The sequence below is a fragment of the Aethalodelphis obliquidens genome, unplaced genomic scaffold, assembly GCF_003676395.1.
Source record: "Aethalodelphis obliquidens isolate GAN/ISIS:26980383/991018 unplaced genomic scaffold, ASM367639v1 scaffold26, whole genome shotgun sequence".
Classification (NCBI taxonomy): domain Eukaryota; kingdom Metazoa; phylum Chordata; class Mammalia; order Artiodactyla; family Delphinidae; genus Aethalodelphis; species Aethalodelphis obliquidens.
The window spans coordinates 13833156-13846877 of record NW_020837970.1 but is presented as its reverse complement, the minus strand read 5'-3'; the positions used below and the strand labels follow the sequence as shown (position 1 = coordinate 13846877).

Genomic DNA, 13722 nt, shown 5'->3' with positions numbered 1-13722 from the left:
CTCAGTGGTCACCAGAATTTCTGCTTGCTCTCAGTGATAAAATATATGAACTTAAACTATTTTACTCTCTTATTAAGGAATATGATCTGTTTTTAATATCTGATAGCATTCGATGAGTCTGCAGTAGAGAATTTAGGTGTATTTTTGCTGATTGCAGTGTGGTCTGGAATTGGAAAGCCTGGCCTAGGCGATCATCAGTGAAGACACTTAAAACACTGACCAGAGATATTCTACACAAAGACACCGTACCAGGCACAGAAAAGACCCAGGGAGAGGCCAGGTTCTGATGTTGAGGCCTCTGTATGGAGCCCAGCGACACCCTGCTTCATTTCCCAAGGAATCCATGTCAAGAGGCTGGCATGACTCACTGGCTAATTACCTGAACACTTGGGCTCCCCCAGCCCTCCTGGCTGTACAACTTGTCTTCTCTCCTGACGGCCAACAAAACACTATTTTCACCCTGGTCCAGACATAGCCTAAAGCTGTCCACATGGTGGTGTAAGGGATTATGACTCTGACCCGGATAACTCCAGCAGAAAACCTGCTCTTACCAGCCTCGGGGTGGGGGAGGAATGTGAATAGAATGGTGGCTTCAGCCACGCCCCTCCCCTAACTTAAAAATCTCCTGCGTGCTTACGGAGCAAGGTCCAAACGCCAAGTCTGGCCAGCTGAAGCCCTTGGCAACATCCTTCTCCCGACCCTCTCTGGCCACTCCCTCTTCCACGTTCTGGCCACCCTGCCCCACACACCAGGCCCTTCTACCCTCTGTCTGGCCAGTGCTCCATGCAGCCTTCCCCTCACTCCCACACTCCTATCCACCCTTCAAAGTCCCGCTGGAACATCACTTCTGTGAAGTCTTCTGGGTCCCCCAGAAAAGAGCTGCTCTTTCTCTGGGCTCCCAAATACCTCTTTCTTCAGCCTTTGCTAGACTGTCTTCCCCATGAGCCCACCGTTAACTGTGGTCACCGTGTCCCTTTTTGCCTCTGTGCAGTTCAGGGACAGGACTTTATCTCTGCATCTCTGTATCTCCCGAGGGCCAGCACAAAGTCAGTGCCCAATAAATAGATCCAACAACCAAACGCACTACAGCGGTTGGGCTCTTTGCTCCACCTTTAAGATGGGCGGCTGCCATACGTATCACCTGCTCCCTGATCTGCATTTAATTCACTCTGATCTGGGTTCAAGGTGAGGGAAATCAATCCCTATAGAAGTACCCACAATCCTGCCCATATAATGGTGCCACCTGAGCGGGGCCCCAGTTGTGGCTACATAACTGAGAGGAGGGTGCTAAAAACAGGCCTGCCTCACCATCAATGGGTCCCAGAGCAAGAGGACCTACGAAGGCCCACATAGGATGTGTCATATTTAAATTTAAAAGACAGAAATCAAGATAACAGACTGATAAATAGAATATGTTCTATCATATTGACAAATACCTTGATAGAACCTGGGAGGCCACGTTTGAATTCAGAGTTCTCTGACCCCTCGGTTTTACAGCGGGATGCGGACACTCGGGGAGAGCTGGCCCTCCCCAGCATCACCCCACACTTAGAGGGGCTTCATGGACACCCATGCAGACACCCCGAGTCTGAATTCCATCCAATCCCTCCATCTCCCGGCCCTGCCCACCTTGTCAGCCTGGGGCCCACGGGTGCACACACGGTCCACGGCCGATGCAGTCTGCCCTTCCTTAGGCAGATGGGCCTGCAAGCAGGCTTGAGACCGTGTGGGCAGGGAACTGAAGGGTCGGGACCCAGCATACAGTCTGGAAGGAGGAAGTGCAGACTCTACGTGGGCCATCCCTGGGCCCTGCAGCTCTGCCCCATGGAAAGTACCACATCCAGAAGGATGTCCAAAGCATGGCCTACTAAGTGTGAGAGCCCTCTGGCCCCCCTCGAGGAGCAGCCCACGGTACCGCCATCCACATCTGGGTTATCCTGGAGCGGTGAGCTTCTGGCACCGAACAATCTCACCTGACAACCAAGCCAACTGGTGAGGTGGTACTTGGAGCTGAAACTGCTTTCCAACCAGGCCTCAGAAACAACACACCAGCAACAATAAACATCACGCACTTGCACACACGGAAGGGCAGGCTATCGGTGACGAGCCTGTGAGTCACGGTGTTTCTTCTTCAGGATCTTATACCCCCCACCCCAGGAGCACTGATTCATCAAAGTTTATTTTCAATACTATTATTTTTAGTCAGCCAAACAATTTTTAAAATGATGATGGAGGAGGGGAGAACCACCGAAGAATATGAATTGTCTTTCAATAGCCTTCCAAGCCGTAAACCAACAAGTGGCGTGGCTGTGGCCGCTTGGTGCGCACCTGCTAGAGGAAGGTCCTCTCACTACATCAACCCATGTTCTCCAAACAGCGAGCCCTGAGAACAAGTGTGTCGGGGGTGGGGGGGCCCTTACTGGAATCTACTGACACCATCAGTCAGATTTCCCCCTTGAAAGGGAAAAATGAGTGTTTACTAAGCACCTACTATGTGCTGTGAGCCACAAGGGTCGGTCAAGTACGTGCTCTCTCTTATCTCATTTGCGTTGACTTACAGGAGGTAAGTGGGCCCATGCCCATTATACAGATGAGGCAAATGGAGCTTAATCAATGGAAGCAGATGTCCCCAAGGCTGTCACGTAGCCAGTAACGGGCCAACTCAAACTCCAGTCTGTCAGACTCCAGGGCCCTTTGTTCTCCCTTGATGACTCTGCTCTTCCAGCCCACCCACACCCCCCACTCCTGTTCCCCAAGCAATATTTTAAGACTCTCTTTGGGTAGAGATACATGGCTACACAAAACATTTAAAGAGGTAGCAAAACAAGCTCACTCACCCTGCCCTTCCAGGCACACAGAGAAATAAGGCTCACCTCAAGTCTGAATTCCATGAGGATGCAAGAAAGTTTACAACGGGGCACATTTGAAGCAAAAGGAAAAAAACCCAACTTCCATCACCAGTGCCTGCTTTCAGCCACTTGTAACTACTCAAAAAGTCCTTTCTGGGTCCATTACTCCACATTTGGGTTTAGCCCAGAGGTGATTTTTTAAGGAAAAAATGCCTTTTGGCATTTTTGAGCTGTGACAGCGTAAAAACAGACCTTTAGAAAACACACACCCAAAAAGCATTACTATTTTCAAAAGTCCAGTCTCAAAGGAAAAAAAAAAACAAAACGGTGACACCTCAGAGCTACAACTTGGCCTGGCAGTCTGTGATGCAAGAGTTAGCAGGGAAAGCCACCAGACTGATAACGCTGTAGGTTTCAAAGGCAAACCTTGACCCAGGGTTTCTTAAACAACCCCCTAGTCCTAACTCCCAGCAAAGCTGTCAGGAGAAAAACTTGCCAGATGTAATCAGGGAGAGCCATGTGATACAGAAAAAGTACTATTTCGGGGGAAACTCACTTTTCATTCCCTAGCTGGGGTTTCAACTTGTAACCTCCACGCCGCCCCACAAGAGGCGCACGCTTACACAATCGAGTACAGCCTTTCTTTATGTAGGTGCTTGAAAATAAATAAAGGAAGCTTCCTGGGTAAACCCTGACATATGAGCAAACATTTTCCACAGGTATCCTCTATAATGCCTACCTCTCACATTTAACCATTTTTAGGCAATTGTGGTCGTTCGTTTAAGTAAACTTCCTGCTCTGAGAATAGCCAAAAATAGCAACAAAAGAAGAAAAATTGCTCACTGCACCTCAAGGCACACAGCCTTCACTTCATTACCCTCCTATTCAGTTATTTTTATATTCCTTTGTAGTTATATTTCACTGATTTAGACTCACAGGGCGAGGGAGAGGCAAGGAGGGCAGAGGGGGAAAATAACCAACATTAAAGGCTGAATTATAGTTTTATTACTTTCAACTATAGAAATTCATAGGGCCTTAGGGTATTCATCATTAAGAAAGATCTGTGATTCAATGATCAACCGGATGGATGCATGCAAAGGGGAGCTTCTAAAATGCCTGCATGAAAACCACTTTAGAGTTAGAAAGATCCTCTGATAGAGCTCATTTAGCCCATTTTCCAGTTGAGAACATCTGAGGCCCAGAGACGGTAAGTGACTTGGCCCAGGTGACACAGCTGATTAGAAACAGAGCTTAAGTCTAGAACCTCCTCAGGTCTGTTGACTCCTGCCTCCAAAATGACTCCCCAAAGTTTGTTTATGACTAATATTTCTCTGACCACATTTATGGGGAGAAAAGGCCTGTGACACAAACTTCAGCCTAGTCCAGCATTAGCAAAACTTCTTAATTAATAGGCTTCTACCGTGTTTTCGTTTTAAACCAAGTCTCTCTGTCAAAACACTCTGTAGCAGTGTGCCATGGTGGCAGGTTGCTGTTTACAGCTGAGGCCTCAGATAATCACTGCAGACAGTGTGACTTGTGCTCTAGATTTGTTATTTCTAAAACTGTTAATTAAGTCAAAACAAAGAATAATGTTACACACACATATACACACACACACACACATACACACACCCTCATCCGGACTCAATAAACTGCAGAGCTTGGGGGATTTGGTTCTCTGGCATTAAGAAAACAGTACTTACGAGTTAACCAGAGAGAACACATACATGATTATTACAATTCCAAAGGACTCTTGTTGAGCAGCCAGCGGACCAGAGGCTACGGGAGGGCAGAATCGGGCGTCTGCCTCATTCACTGGTGGGGCCCTGCTACCTGGAGCAGGTTTGGGCACCCAGTAGGTGCACTGAAGGAAAGCATAAACATGAATTGGACAAGTTCTCTCGGATCTTTGTTCTAAAACCTGGAATACAGTAAAATTAGAAACCAGACTTCTGCAGGGTGGGTTTAATATGGCAATTTCCAACCGTTTCCAGGAGCCACCGCCCTTGAAGATGGGGAGACTGAAGTGGTCAACAGATGATGCCCAGCCCTCCTGGGGAAGAGCTAGTCTCATCTAGCACTGCACGGGACATTCGCGTCTGCAAAAGGCTGGTAAGTCTCCCAGGCCCCTTCCCCTTCACCGGCAGCCTTTCTAGGCAGTTCCCTTCCCAGCAGACTGGTACGACCAGACATAGATTTGGGGAAGGGGGCGCAGTGGATTTTGGGTTTTTAAAAATATGTCAATACATCAAAGGAGACAAGGACAAAGTTAATTAGGGCTATTCATGAGCTTTGTTGATTGAGAAAGCTGCATTCCACTTCAGAGAGCTTAAAGGAGGCTGGGGGACGGGCGAATAAAGAAGGTGGGAGAACAGGCAAAGGAGTAAAGTTGGACTTCAAGTTTTAAAGCAAGCGCTGCTTGCAACACAGATGGACCTAGAGATTAATCAGACTACGTGAAGTAAAGCCAGACAGAGAAAGACAAATGTCATGCGATATCGCTTATATCTAAAAAACAAAAGATACAAATGAACTTACATACAAAACAGAAATAGACCCACAGACATAGAAAACAAACTTACGGTTACCAAAGGGGAAAGGGGGTTGGCGGGAAGGGACAAGTTAGGAGTTTGGGATTAACATTCACACTGCTGTTTATAAAACAGATAACCAACAAGGACCTACAGTATAGCAGAGAGAACTACAGTCAATATTTTGTAATAATCTATAAGGGAAAAGAATCTGAAAAAGAATATATATATATATATATATGTTATATATAACTGAATCACTGTACACCTGAAACTAACACAACACTGTAAATCAACTATACTTCCATAAAAATAAATAAATAAATGAAGCAAGCGCGACTTGGTCCTATTCATAAAGGAGCTCATGCAGAGACACGGCTGTATTGTGCATCCAATGGCATTTAGAAACCTCCCAATAAGTGAACAAGTGAAAATTCATAGCTGCTCAGTCCATTAAATCGTGTTAGTTTTATTTCCAGCAATTACAAATTTACATTATTGAACCAATATTTATTTTTCAAACTCATTTTAAGTGGATTGCTGATGGGATAAGCTCAAGCCATTCTCTCAATGCCATCGGCTGCTTGCATTTCTCATCAGAACGATAGGACTACTGTATTCCTTGACTTTTTCTATTATTAGAATTGTCATTTGACACTTTACATCCTTGCAAAGACTTCTTAAAATACATTATTAAAAGCTCTTATGTCCATATAGAAACTCAGGTTTATAGGATTTACTTTCAGCGAGCGTTAACCAGAGAAATGAAAAGCTAGGTCACACCAAAAGTCTGAAATTCTGAGGATCCACCATCACCTCCAAGTTGTCCACTTCTTATCGACATGGTCCGTTATATTCTGAGCTAATAGATCTAAAGTCACTGTTTCCACCAAGGAAACCTCAATTTCAGGTTTGCAATACTAATGACTCTTTACTTCAAAGCGAGGACACTTTACAGTGGCATAAAATACTGAACACAAGTCACTAGTCGCTAGTTCGGTGCGAGCTAGGAGGTAACGGATTCATAGCAGTGCTCCGTTTAGGGAGAGAAGGAAGATAAAGAAGATAAAGACATCCTCAGTCTTGTAGGCAACGATCACCATGAACCCAAAAGTTCGTATGATCGTACTACAGTCCAGGAACGTCCTTTGGATAATAACTCCTGTCCTCGTGGTTTTCCACCTCACGGGGACTCCTCCCTCCTCTCCCCACCTCCTCCCACAGAACTAACGGTCTGTCCCCCTCATCCCTGGGCATTTTGTACATCCCTTGGCTGCAGCTCATGGCCTGTATTTTGGGCAAGTCTGTCTCCCACTCTAGATAGGGAGCCCCTTGAGAATAGGCACCCTGCCCTGCTCATCACAGTAGGTATTTAATAAATGACTGAATAATTTAGTCAATGAATGAATGATACACACAGAGGTCTAAACATAACACATCTGTCAAACTCTCTGGTTTACCAAACACTTCCACAGGCTTTACCTCCTCCTGATTTTACAGGTGCCGGCACGAAGGCTCTGAGACATTAAGTGAACTGCTAAATCCATCCAGGTATTAGAACGGCAAGATACAGGACCTGATTTCTGTGCTTTTTCTGGAGAAAACAGATGGCTGTCATTATTTTGTTTTCTAACACAGTGACCTCTGTAATATTTAAAAAAACACATCATAATCCCCCCTGCCCCCCAAAAATATCACTCCATTCTAGAGCTCATACTTCTTCTGATGGCTGGGAATAAGGAAGAAATAGACACTCAATGCCTTATTGCTGTTTCCCTTACTGAAGTGTAAGCGCCTCACAGGCAGGGACCATCTCCAATTTATCTCTGCATCCTCCTCCACTTCCTGGAATACTGACTCAGACATGGGAGGGGCTAACACCTATCAATGAATCCACAAAATCCAATCCTGTAACATTCGATGACGAAGTGTGAGCAGCGGGCTGTCTGCAACATGCACCGGCCCACACATTCAACTCCTGGGTGCGAGCAGCAAGTTCCAAGGTTCCAAATGTCAAGGGAACGTCGAGTGGCTCCTAGGTTTGGCCATACCTCTGAGCCAGCCCCACAGCCAGCTACCCGGTGTCCCGCAGAACCCTCCTCATCCCAGCCCTTGCGCGGAGCTCCCCTAATCAAGGTTAACAAGAGAAAGGAGAGGATGTGTGCGAGCAGGTGAGCTTGCTGCCAACGGGCCGCAGAAGAATGGTGCTCTGAGCAGCAGCTGAGAGAGGAGGGAGGACAGGAGACGCTGAGATGGAGACGGTATTAAAGACGCCCCTCCTACACCCTCGGTCTGTCCCCAGAAGCCTGAGAAAGGAGTGTTAGAGATGGGGATCATTTCCCTTTCTCCCCAGGGTGAGAGCAGCCTGGCAAAGTCCAGGTAGACAACAGGAGGAGGTTGCACCGAAAGAACAGATGCACAGAAAGGGAGGAGAGGGTGTGTGTCAGACCTGGGGTCTGGCTTAATCCTCCCACTTTTCTCTGGACCTGGTGCTCCGACGCAAGAAAGCCCCAATCTCCCTCCAGACAAACCAGGCCTAAGTTTGGTCCAGCTCTCAACAAGTGGGCCAAGTCATGGGTCCCATTGGTGGAAACACAAGTTATCAGTGTCCATCAGAACAGTCGTCTTGAAGTGCACCTGGCTCCTTATCACGGACATAACCTACACACACCTTCTCTACCTCTTGCTAGCAAATGCGATAACTCCATTCTTATACACTGGCCAGGAAGATACCCGCAGCTGTACTCAGGTACGCAACTAGGTGACAAGTAGGATGCTGTTACACAGCTTGCCAAAGTTCTGCCCATCCTGCCAGACCTCAGAGTGCCCTGAGAGCCCCTCTGTTGGTGTATCTAAATCAGGCTCTTACCACTGTCTTGGCACCGGTCTCTTTGACATTCTTGACACCAGTGAGCCTGTACCACTCCAGCTCTCTTGATCACTGAGACAGGTTGGAGCCGGGGTGACAGAAGCAAGTGTGTGGTCTGGGGGACCCTAGTATCCAGCTCTAATCGCCCCATGGAGCTGCTGCTGCTCAAGATTTCGTATCAGCCAAAACAGGCTTGTTAAAATCTCCTTAGACTGAGGGCTCCTTACACCCCAAGGTCCAGACCTCGCAGAGTATTTTTAAGTACCCAGTGCCCCACCCCACACACCCTGTGGGATAACTAGGTTCAACATTTCCTTTTGTCAACTTTCCAAAGCCCTAGTTATAAAAGGCAGTGAGGAAAGAACAGACAATTTGACAAGAAACCCCACAGCCTACAGGGCTGAGACACACCGATATCACCAGTGTGAGGCCAGCTAGCTACCTCCCCAAGATGTGGCCTTTAGTTCTCTGCCCACGACCAAAAACAGCAGTAGCTGTTGCCAAGGGAGACAAGGTGACCCAGAGGCGTGGGCACAAAATCCAGGGATGGAAATCCACTTTGTCTGGATCCGCCCAAGGAACTGGGTTTCCCTAACTGAAAAAGATGGAAAAAAATCTGCCTTAGCATTAGGTCCTTGCCAGGCAGGTAGAAGAAGATGGCCCAGTCCTAACAGAGTCATGAGAAGGCCAAGTTAACTTGAACTTTCAGAGACACCCAAAGTGTTCATATGCCTCAGGCTGCGCAGGACTTTGGAAAAGGCAGGCCGTAGCTATGCTTCCCCAGAGGGCAAACTCCTACCTTGCCAGGCCTCTCCTCCAGGCTGTCACCAGCCCAAAGACTGAACACTGGCGACCTTACCAACAAAGATCCGTGGGGCCCAATCCCCCTGTTTAACACTGCTCGAGCCGTCAGCAAAGAATGTATTCAGAACCTTCAAAGGGAGGAGCAGCCTGGGCCAGCAGAAGATGCACATTTGGTCAGAACTGCATGTTTGCTATGCCAAGCCTTTTTCACCTCTCTCCTCCAAAGGTTTCTCAACATTAAACGTGGGATAAATCTTAGGCCTAATTACCTGATCTATTTTCCAGGAGTTTCTTTTTCTTGATCTCATAAAAGCATGTGAAAGTCCTTTGTAAACTGTGAAACATTTTACACAGCTGCTCCTTTTATAATTGATAGCTTTTTTTTTTTTTCCTGTTTCAAAACATAAAGCACTTGTCCTCGATGTACGCAGGCAGGTAAGAAGGCAGGTTTTGCAAAGCCTTCCCCAGGCTGGAGAAGTATGACATTCATTCACCCTACTCCTCACCCTTCACCCAAAGGAATAAGGAAGAATGAAGAACTAGGGCTGGGACCGGGACCTAGGGCTCACTGACCGTCACATCACACCACCTCCTGTGAAGTCAATTCTGGCTCCCGATCACACACCCAGAACACACTTCCCGGGCGGCACACTGCCTTCCCTCCCGCTTTATGGACTGGATCCACCCAGTTTTGAAAAAAATTATTATTTTTCAAGTCAGCACTCCCACCATATGTGGCATGTATTTCCAGAGGAGGCCTGGGTTCCCGTGGACAGATGTTGCTTTGTGCCTGCCTGACACGGATGGCAGCCCTCGTACAGCTGCCCCAAGCAGGTGGCCAAGGATGGAGTCTACTCCTGGCCCAGCAGCAAGGATGACAATTTCTGTGGGGCTCTGGCCTTGGGGACCCTCTGCTCATTGCTCTGCAGCCTGGAACCCCAAGAACATCCCCTACTCACACACACGAACTCTCCCTTGCTTCAGAATAAGACTTTTAAAGGGGGCTGAGAGGGAGGGAACAGGAGGCTAAGGTGCCCCCCCCAAGACACCCCAATTCCCAGCCTGGCACACCTCAGCTAAGAGAAGGCCGTGGGGAGTGAAGTCACTGACCCCTTCTACCAGCCATCTGTGAGCTCCCGCCTGACCTAGCTGGCTGGCGCGAAGTGGAGGATAAAGGAGATCCAGACAGATGGCAAAGCGCTTTGGGAAGGAGGGCTCTGTAGGAATGCGAGGGCCGATGCGAGGCCCACTTTGGGGTGCGTGTTGTTATCTCAGCTCCGAGCCCCGTCGTTTGGGCATCCACCCGCAATCTCAGACTGAAAGGTGGGCAAAAAACAGTCAGGGGAGGTGGAGGAGAGGACCCCACTCTCTGCCACTTAACTCTCTCATCTGAAAGCCAGAGCCCTGCACTGCAACTAAAAGTGCGTGTGTGCGGAGGGGGCGGGAGATTGGCACAACCGAATCTAAAAATACTCGATAAAAATGCTAATCCCGAAGGCAAAGAGAGAATGAAGAAGGAATCTGTCAATCACGAGGCTCCCGCTCCTCACCCACAGCCCCAGCTGTACGGACTGCATTCCTGTCGAGGAGGAAAGAAGTAGGGGAACAGGAATGAAGAAAAGAAAGGGAGAGACACCACCACCTCCACGAGCGCGGGCCGCGGGGGCGGGAGGCGGCGGCGGAGGAGGGGCTCCGGCCAGCGGAGCTGAACAAAGCGGGCCTCAAGTTCTAGCCCGCAGCTCCCCGGGGTGGGGGCGGCCGATTCCTGCAGCACCCCTTTCCCGGAGGTGAAAAGCGAATGCGAGGTCTAGGAGCGCGAGTGCCGCGTGGAAGCCCCAGGCTCTGAATCTTTGCAAATATAGAGAAGGTTTTGTTTGGGGTCCCCCCCACCCCCTTCCTGCCCACGTTCCCACCCCCCCTTACGCGCGCGCGCGCGCACACACACACACGCTATCCCTCCCGCTCCTATCCCACCAGGCCGTCCTCGCCACGCCAGGGGGCTGGACGGGCGCGCCCCAGCGTCCCTCGGGCCCCCACCTGGGGATGGTGATGCACTTGGTGTTGACGTTCTGCGTGGTGATGGCCTTCTCCAGCTCGTCCAGCTGCCCCGTCTTCTTGAGCTTCTTGACCAAACTCTTGACCGCCTTCTCGCACCACTTCTCCTCCTGCCCGTTCTGCTCGCCCTTCTTCCAGCCCAGCAGGCGCTTCACGATCGGGGGGGTGAAGGGCAGGATGGACGACATGGCTGGGGAGGGCGCGCGGGCGGCGAGGAGCGCCCCCGGCGGGGCTGGGTGCGGCGGGACGCCGGGGGCGCAGCGGGGTGCTCGGCCGGGGAAGGCAGCGGCCGCCCAAACTTCGCCTCAACTCTCGGCGAACTTGCCGGTGCTCCCGGCCGGGCCGCGGCGCTGCAGCCGGCGGGGCTCGGCGCGCGGCCCTGCGCCCCGGGCGGCTCCCAAGGCGGGGAGAAGGGCGGAGGGGCGGCGGGCGGGCAGGCAGCAGAGGCGCGGGATCGGGAAGGCCCCGGACGCGGGGCGGAGACGGCGGCCGCGGGGCTCGGAGTGGCAGAAGAAAGTTTGGGTTTCCGCACGGGGTGGCTGTTTGGGTGCCGCCTCCAGGAAGGAGAGTCCAACTCCCAGCCAAACTTTGCTCGCCTCGCTCGCTTTGATGCGCAGATCCCTCCGCCTCGGTAGCCTCGCCTCCCGCTGCCCTCCTCCTTCCCGGCTCGCTCGCTCGCTCGCTGGGCCGGCCCCGGGTTTGCGCCGCGCTCCCGCTCCCGCCCGCTGCCAGTCTGTGTTTCATGCAAATCCGCGTGCAGCCTCCTTTCCAAGCGCTGTCACCGCCCCCTTGCCGCCGGGGCTCCCCGCCTTCTCCCCCGCGCCCTGCCGCCTCCTCCCGCGGGCGCCCTGCCCGCCCCCCGCCTCCGGGAGGGCGCCCGGCCTTCCCCCGCCCGGAGCGGAGCACGCCCACGTGGGCGTCCGGGGGCAGCGGCGGCCCGGGCTGGAGCGCGCAGGACCCCGCGCGGCCCCGACCTGAAGGCCGGCGGGCGCCAGGAGGAAGTCGTGGGAAAGGAGCGGCGAGAGGGGCCCCAGGCTGGAGGGCCGGGCGCGGGCCGTGGCGTCTGCTCTCGGAACCCACACTCAGGAAGCTCAGTTGGAGTGGCGGGCCCGAGAGCGTTAGACTCGCACGAACGAGCGCCGTCCGGCCGCAGGCTGGCGGTGCACCCCCGGGAGGACCCCGGTCCGAGAGAGGGCGCGCGGAAGGCTTAGGCCCAGGAAGTTGGGGCGCGCACCGAGACGCGGGCGCGCCGATCCCGGTCAGGGGCCTTGGCGGTGCCGGTGACTCTAGGGCTGTTTTTATTCTCGCACCGGTGAGATCATACCGGCTTAGAGCCCCGAGACCGTGCGAAAGAGGGATTAGTGAGAGGCTCTCAGAAGTGGAGATTTGGGGACCCCAGTGACTCCCTGGATAATAGCTGGAGCCAGGGGGTCCCCTGGGCCTTGGGAACCAAGTGCCCGGCAGAAAATGGGCCTCAAAGACATCTGTTGAGTTCAGGAAGAAATGAATGGGGGCGCTTTAGAACTTATCTTTGGAGGAAAGGTTTCATTACAGGGTGTTGGAATCTTATGATAAAGAAAGATCCGAAATTCGACACCCAATAAATAGGAGAGAGAGCTTTGTTTTCAAAGCTGTAAACTCGCAAAAAGTGGGGCAAAAGGGCAGTATTGGGGAACCTTATGTATTCCAGATTAGTTTTGGTGGGAAGCAAAGGAACACCGGGATATTGGGGGAGCTCTGGGGTTTTTCTCCCTACCAGCACACTTCAGGGGCATCTGCCCACAAACCCCTCACTCAGCTGCTTTCAGGAGTTACCCCAGGCCCCCAGGGCCTTTCTCCTACTGCCCCTCCCCCTACCAGGCCTCTAGGCTTTGTTTGTTTTTAACAGCAGGAAACCCCCGTGGTGAGAAAGAAGTTATCTGCAAACCCTCTAGCGGGTGGGGAGTTACAAAGCCCTGTGAGGTGTGGCCTAATCCACAAAGTCAGCCCAGAAACTGCAGGGGTCCCTGCCTGGTAGGAGAGAATGGCCTCTCACAAGCCTGTCAGCTGCTGGGGCTGAGCGCTGGGCTTCTCGCCCTCCCCTCCTTCTAACTCTCCGCCTGCTTGGACCTTAAAGGAGAATCCCTGAACCCCAACTGGGGCTTAATGACCTGGTTCCCGTTCCTGGCTGGTCCTCGGGCTAACCAGCAGCCACTGTAATCCGGTTTCACTCTCTTCCTGCCAGCCCTCATCAAAAAAGAGAAGGGAGAAAGGCGATCAACATTTATTGATGGCTTTCTTCATTCCAGGTAGCCTGAGTGCTGTCCGCTGGTTTCACCTTCACAGTGGCTCTTGGGGTAGATGTCCCTACGTCTCCCATTTACAGATAAAGCACCTGAGGTACAGAGATTATAATAAGTACTCGAGAGCCCTAGCAGCAGAGCTGGGATCTGATCCCCGTGCTTTGGGAGGCCTCAGTCCACATTCTTGCCACTGCACCCAGCTAGCTGCCTTATAGAGTCGTGGAGGGTGAAGGTGACACCACAGATGGAGCTCTTTGCAAAACAAAAGTTCTTTACACAGGTGCACTATTGTGATACTAGAAGAAATGTTTGCTCACCTGTAAAATGGAGCT

At 51.4% G+C, this 13722-nt stretch overlaps 1 protein-coding gene across 2 annotated transcripts in view; it reads right to left on the bottom strand.

The window, feature by feature from the left end:
• Positions 1–11763, bottom strand: part of SMAD3 (SMAD family member 3) — a 119685-nt gene extending 107922 nt beyond the window's left edge. For both annotated transcript variants that reach the window (XR_003436413.1, XM_027123411.1), the window contains exon 1: positions 11091–11763. Coding sequence is in view for 1 of the 2 variants with exons in the window: in XM_027123411.1 (XP_026979212.1) it covers positions 11091–11296 (206 nt within the window). In the remaining variant the exon portion in view is untranslated. The remainder of the gene's footprint in view (positions 1–11090) is intronic.
• Positions 11764–13722: the final 1959 nt, after the last annotated feature.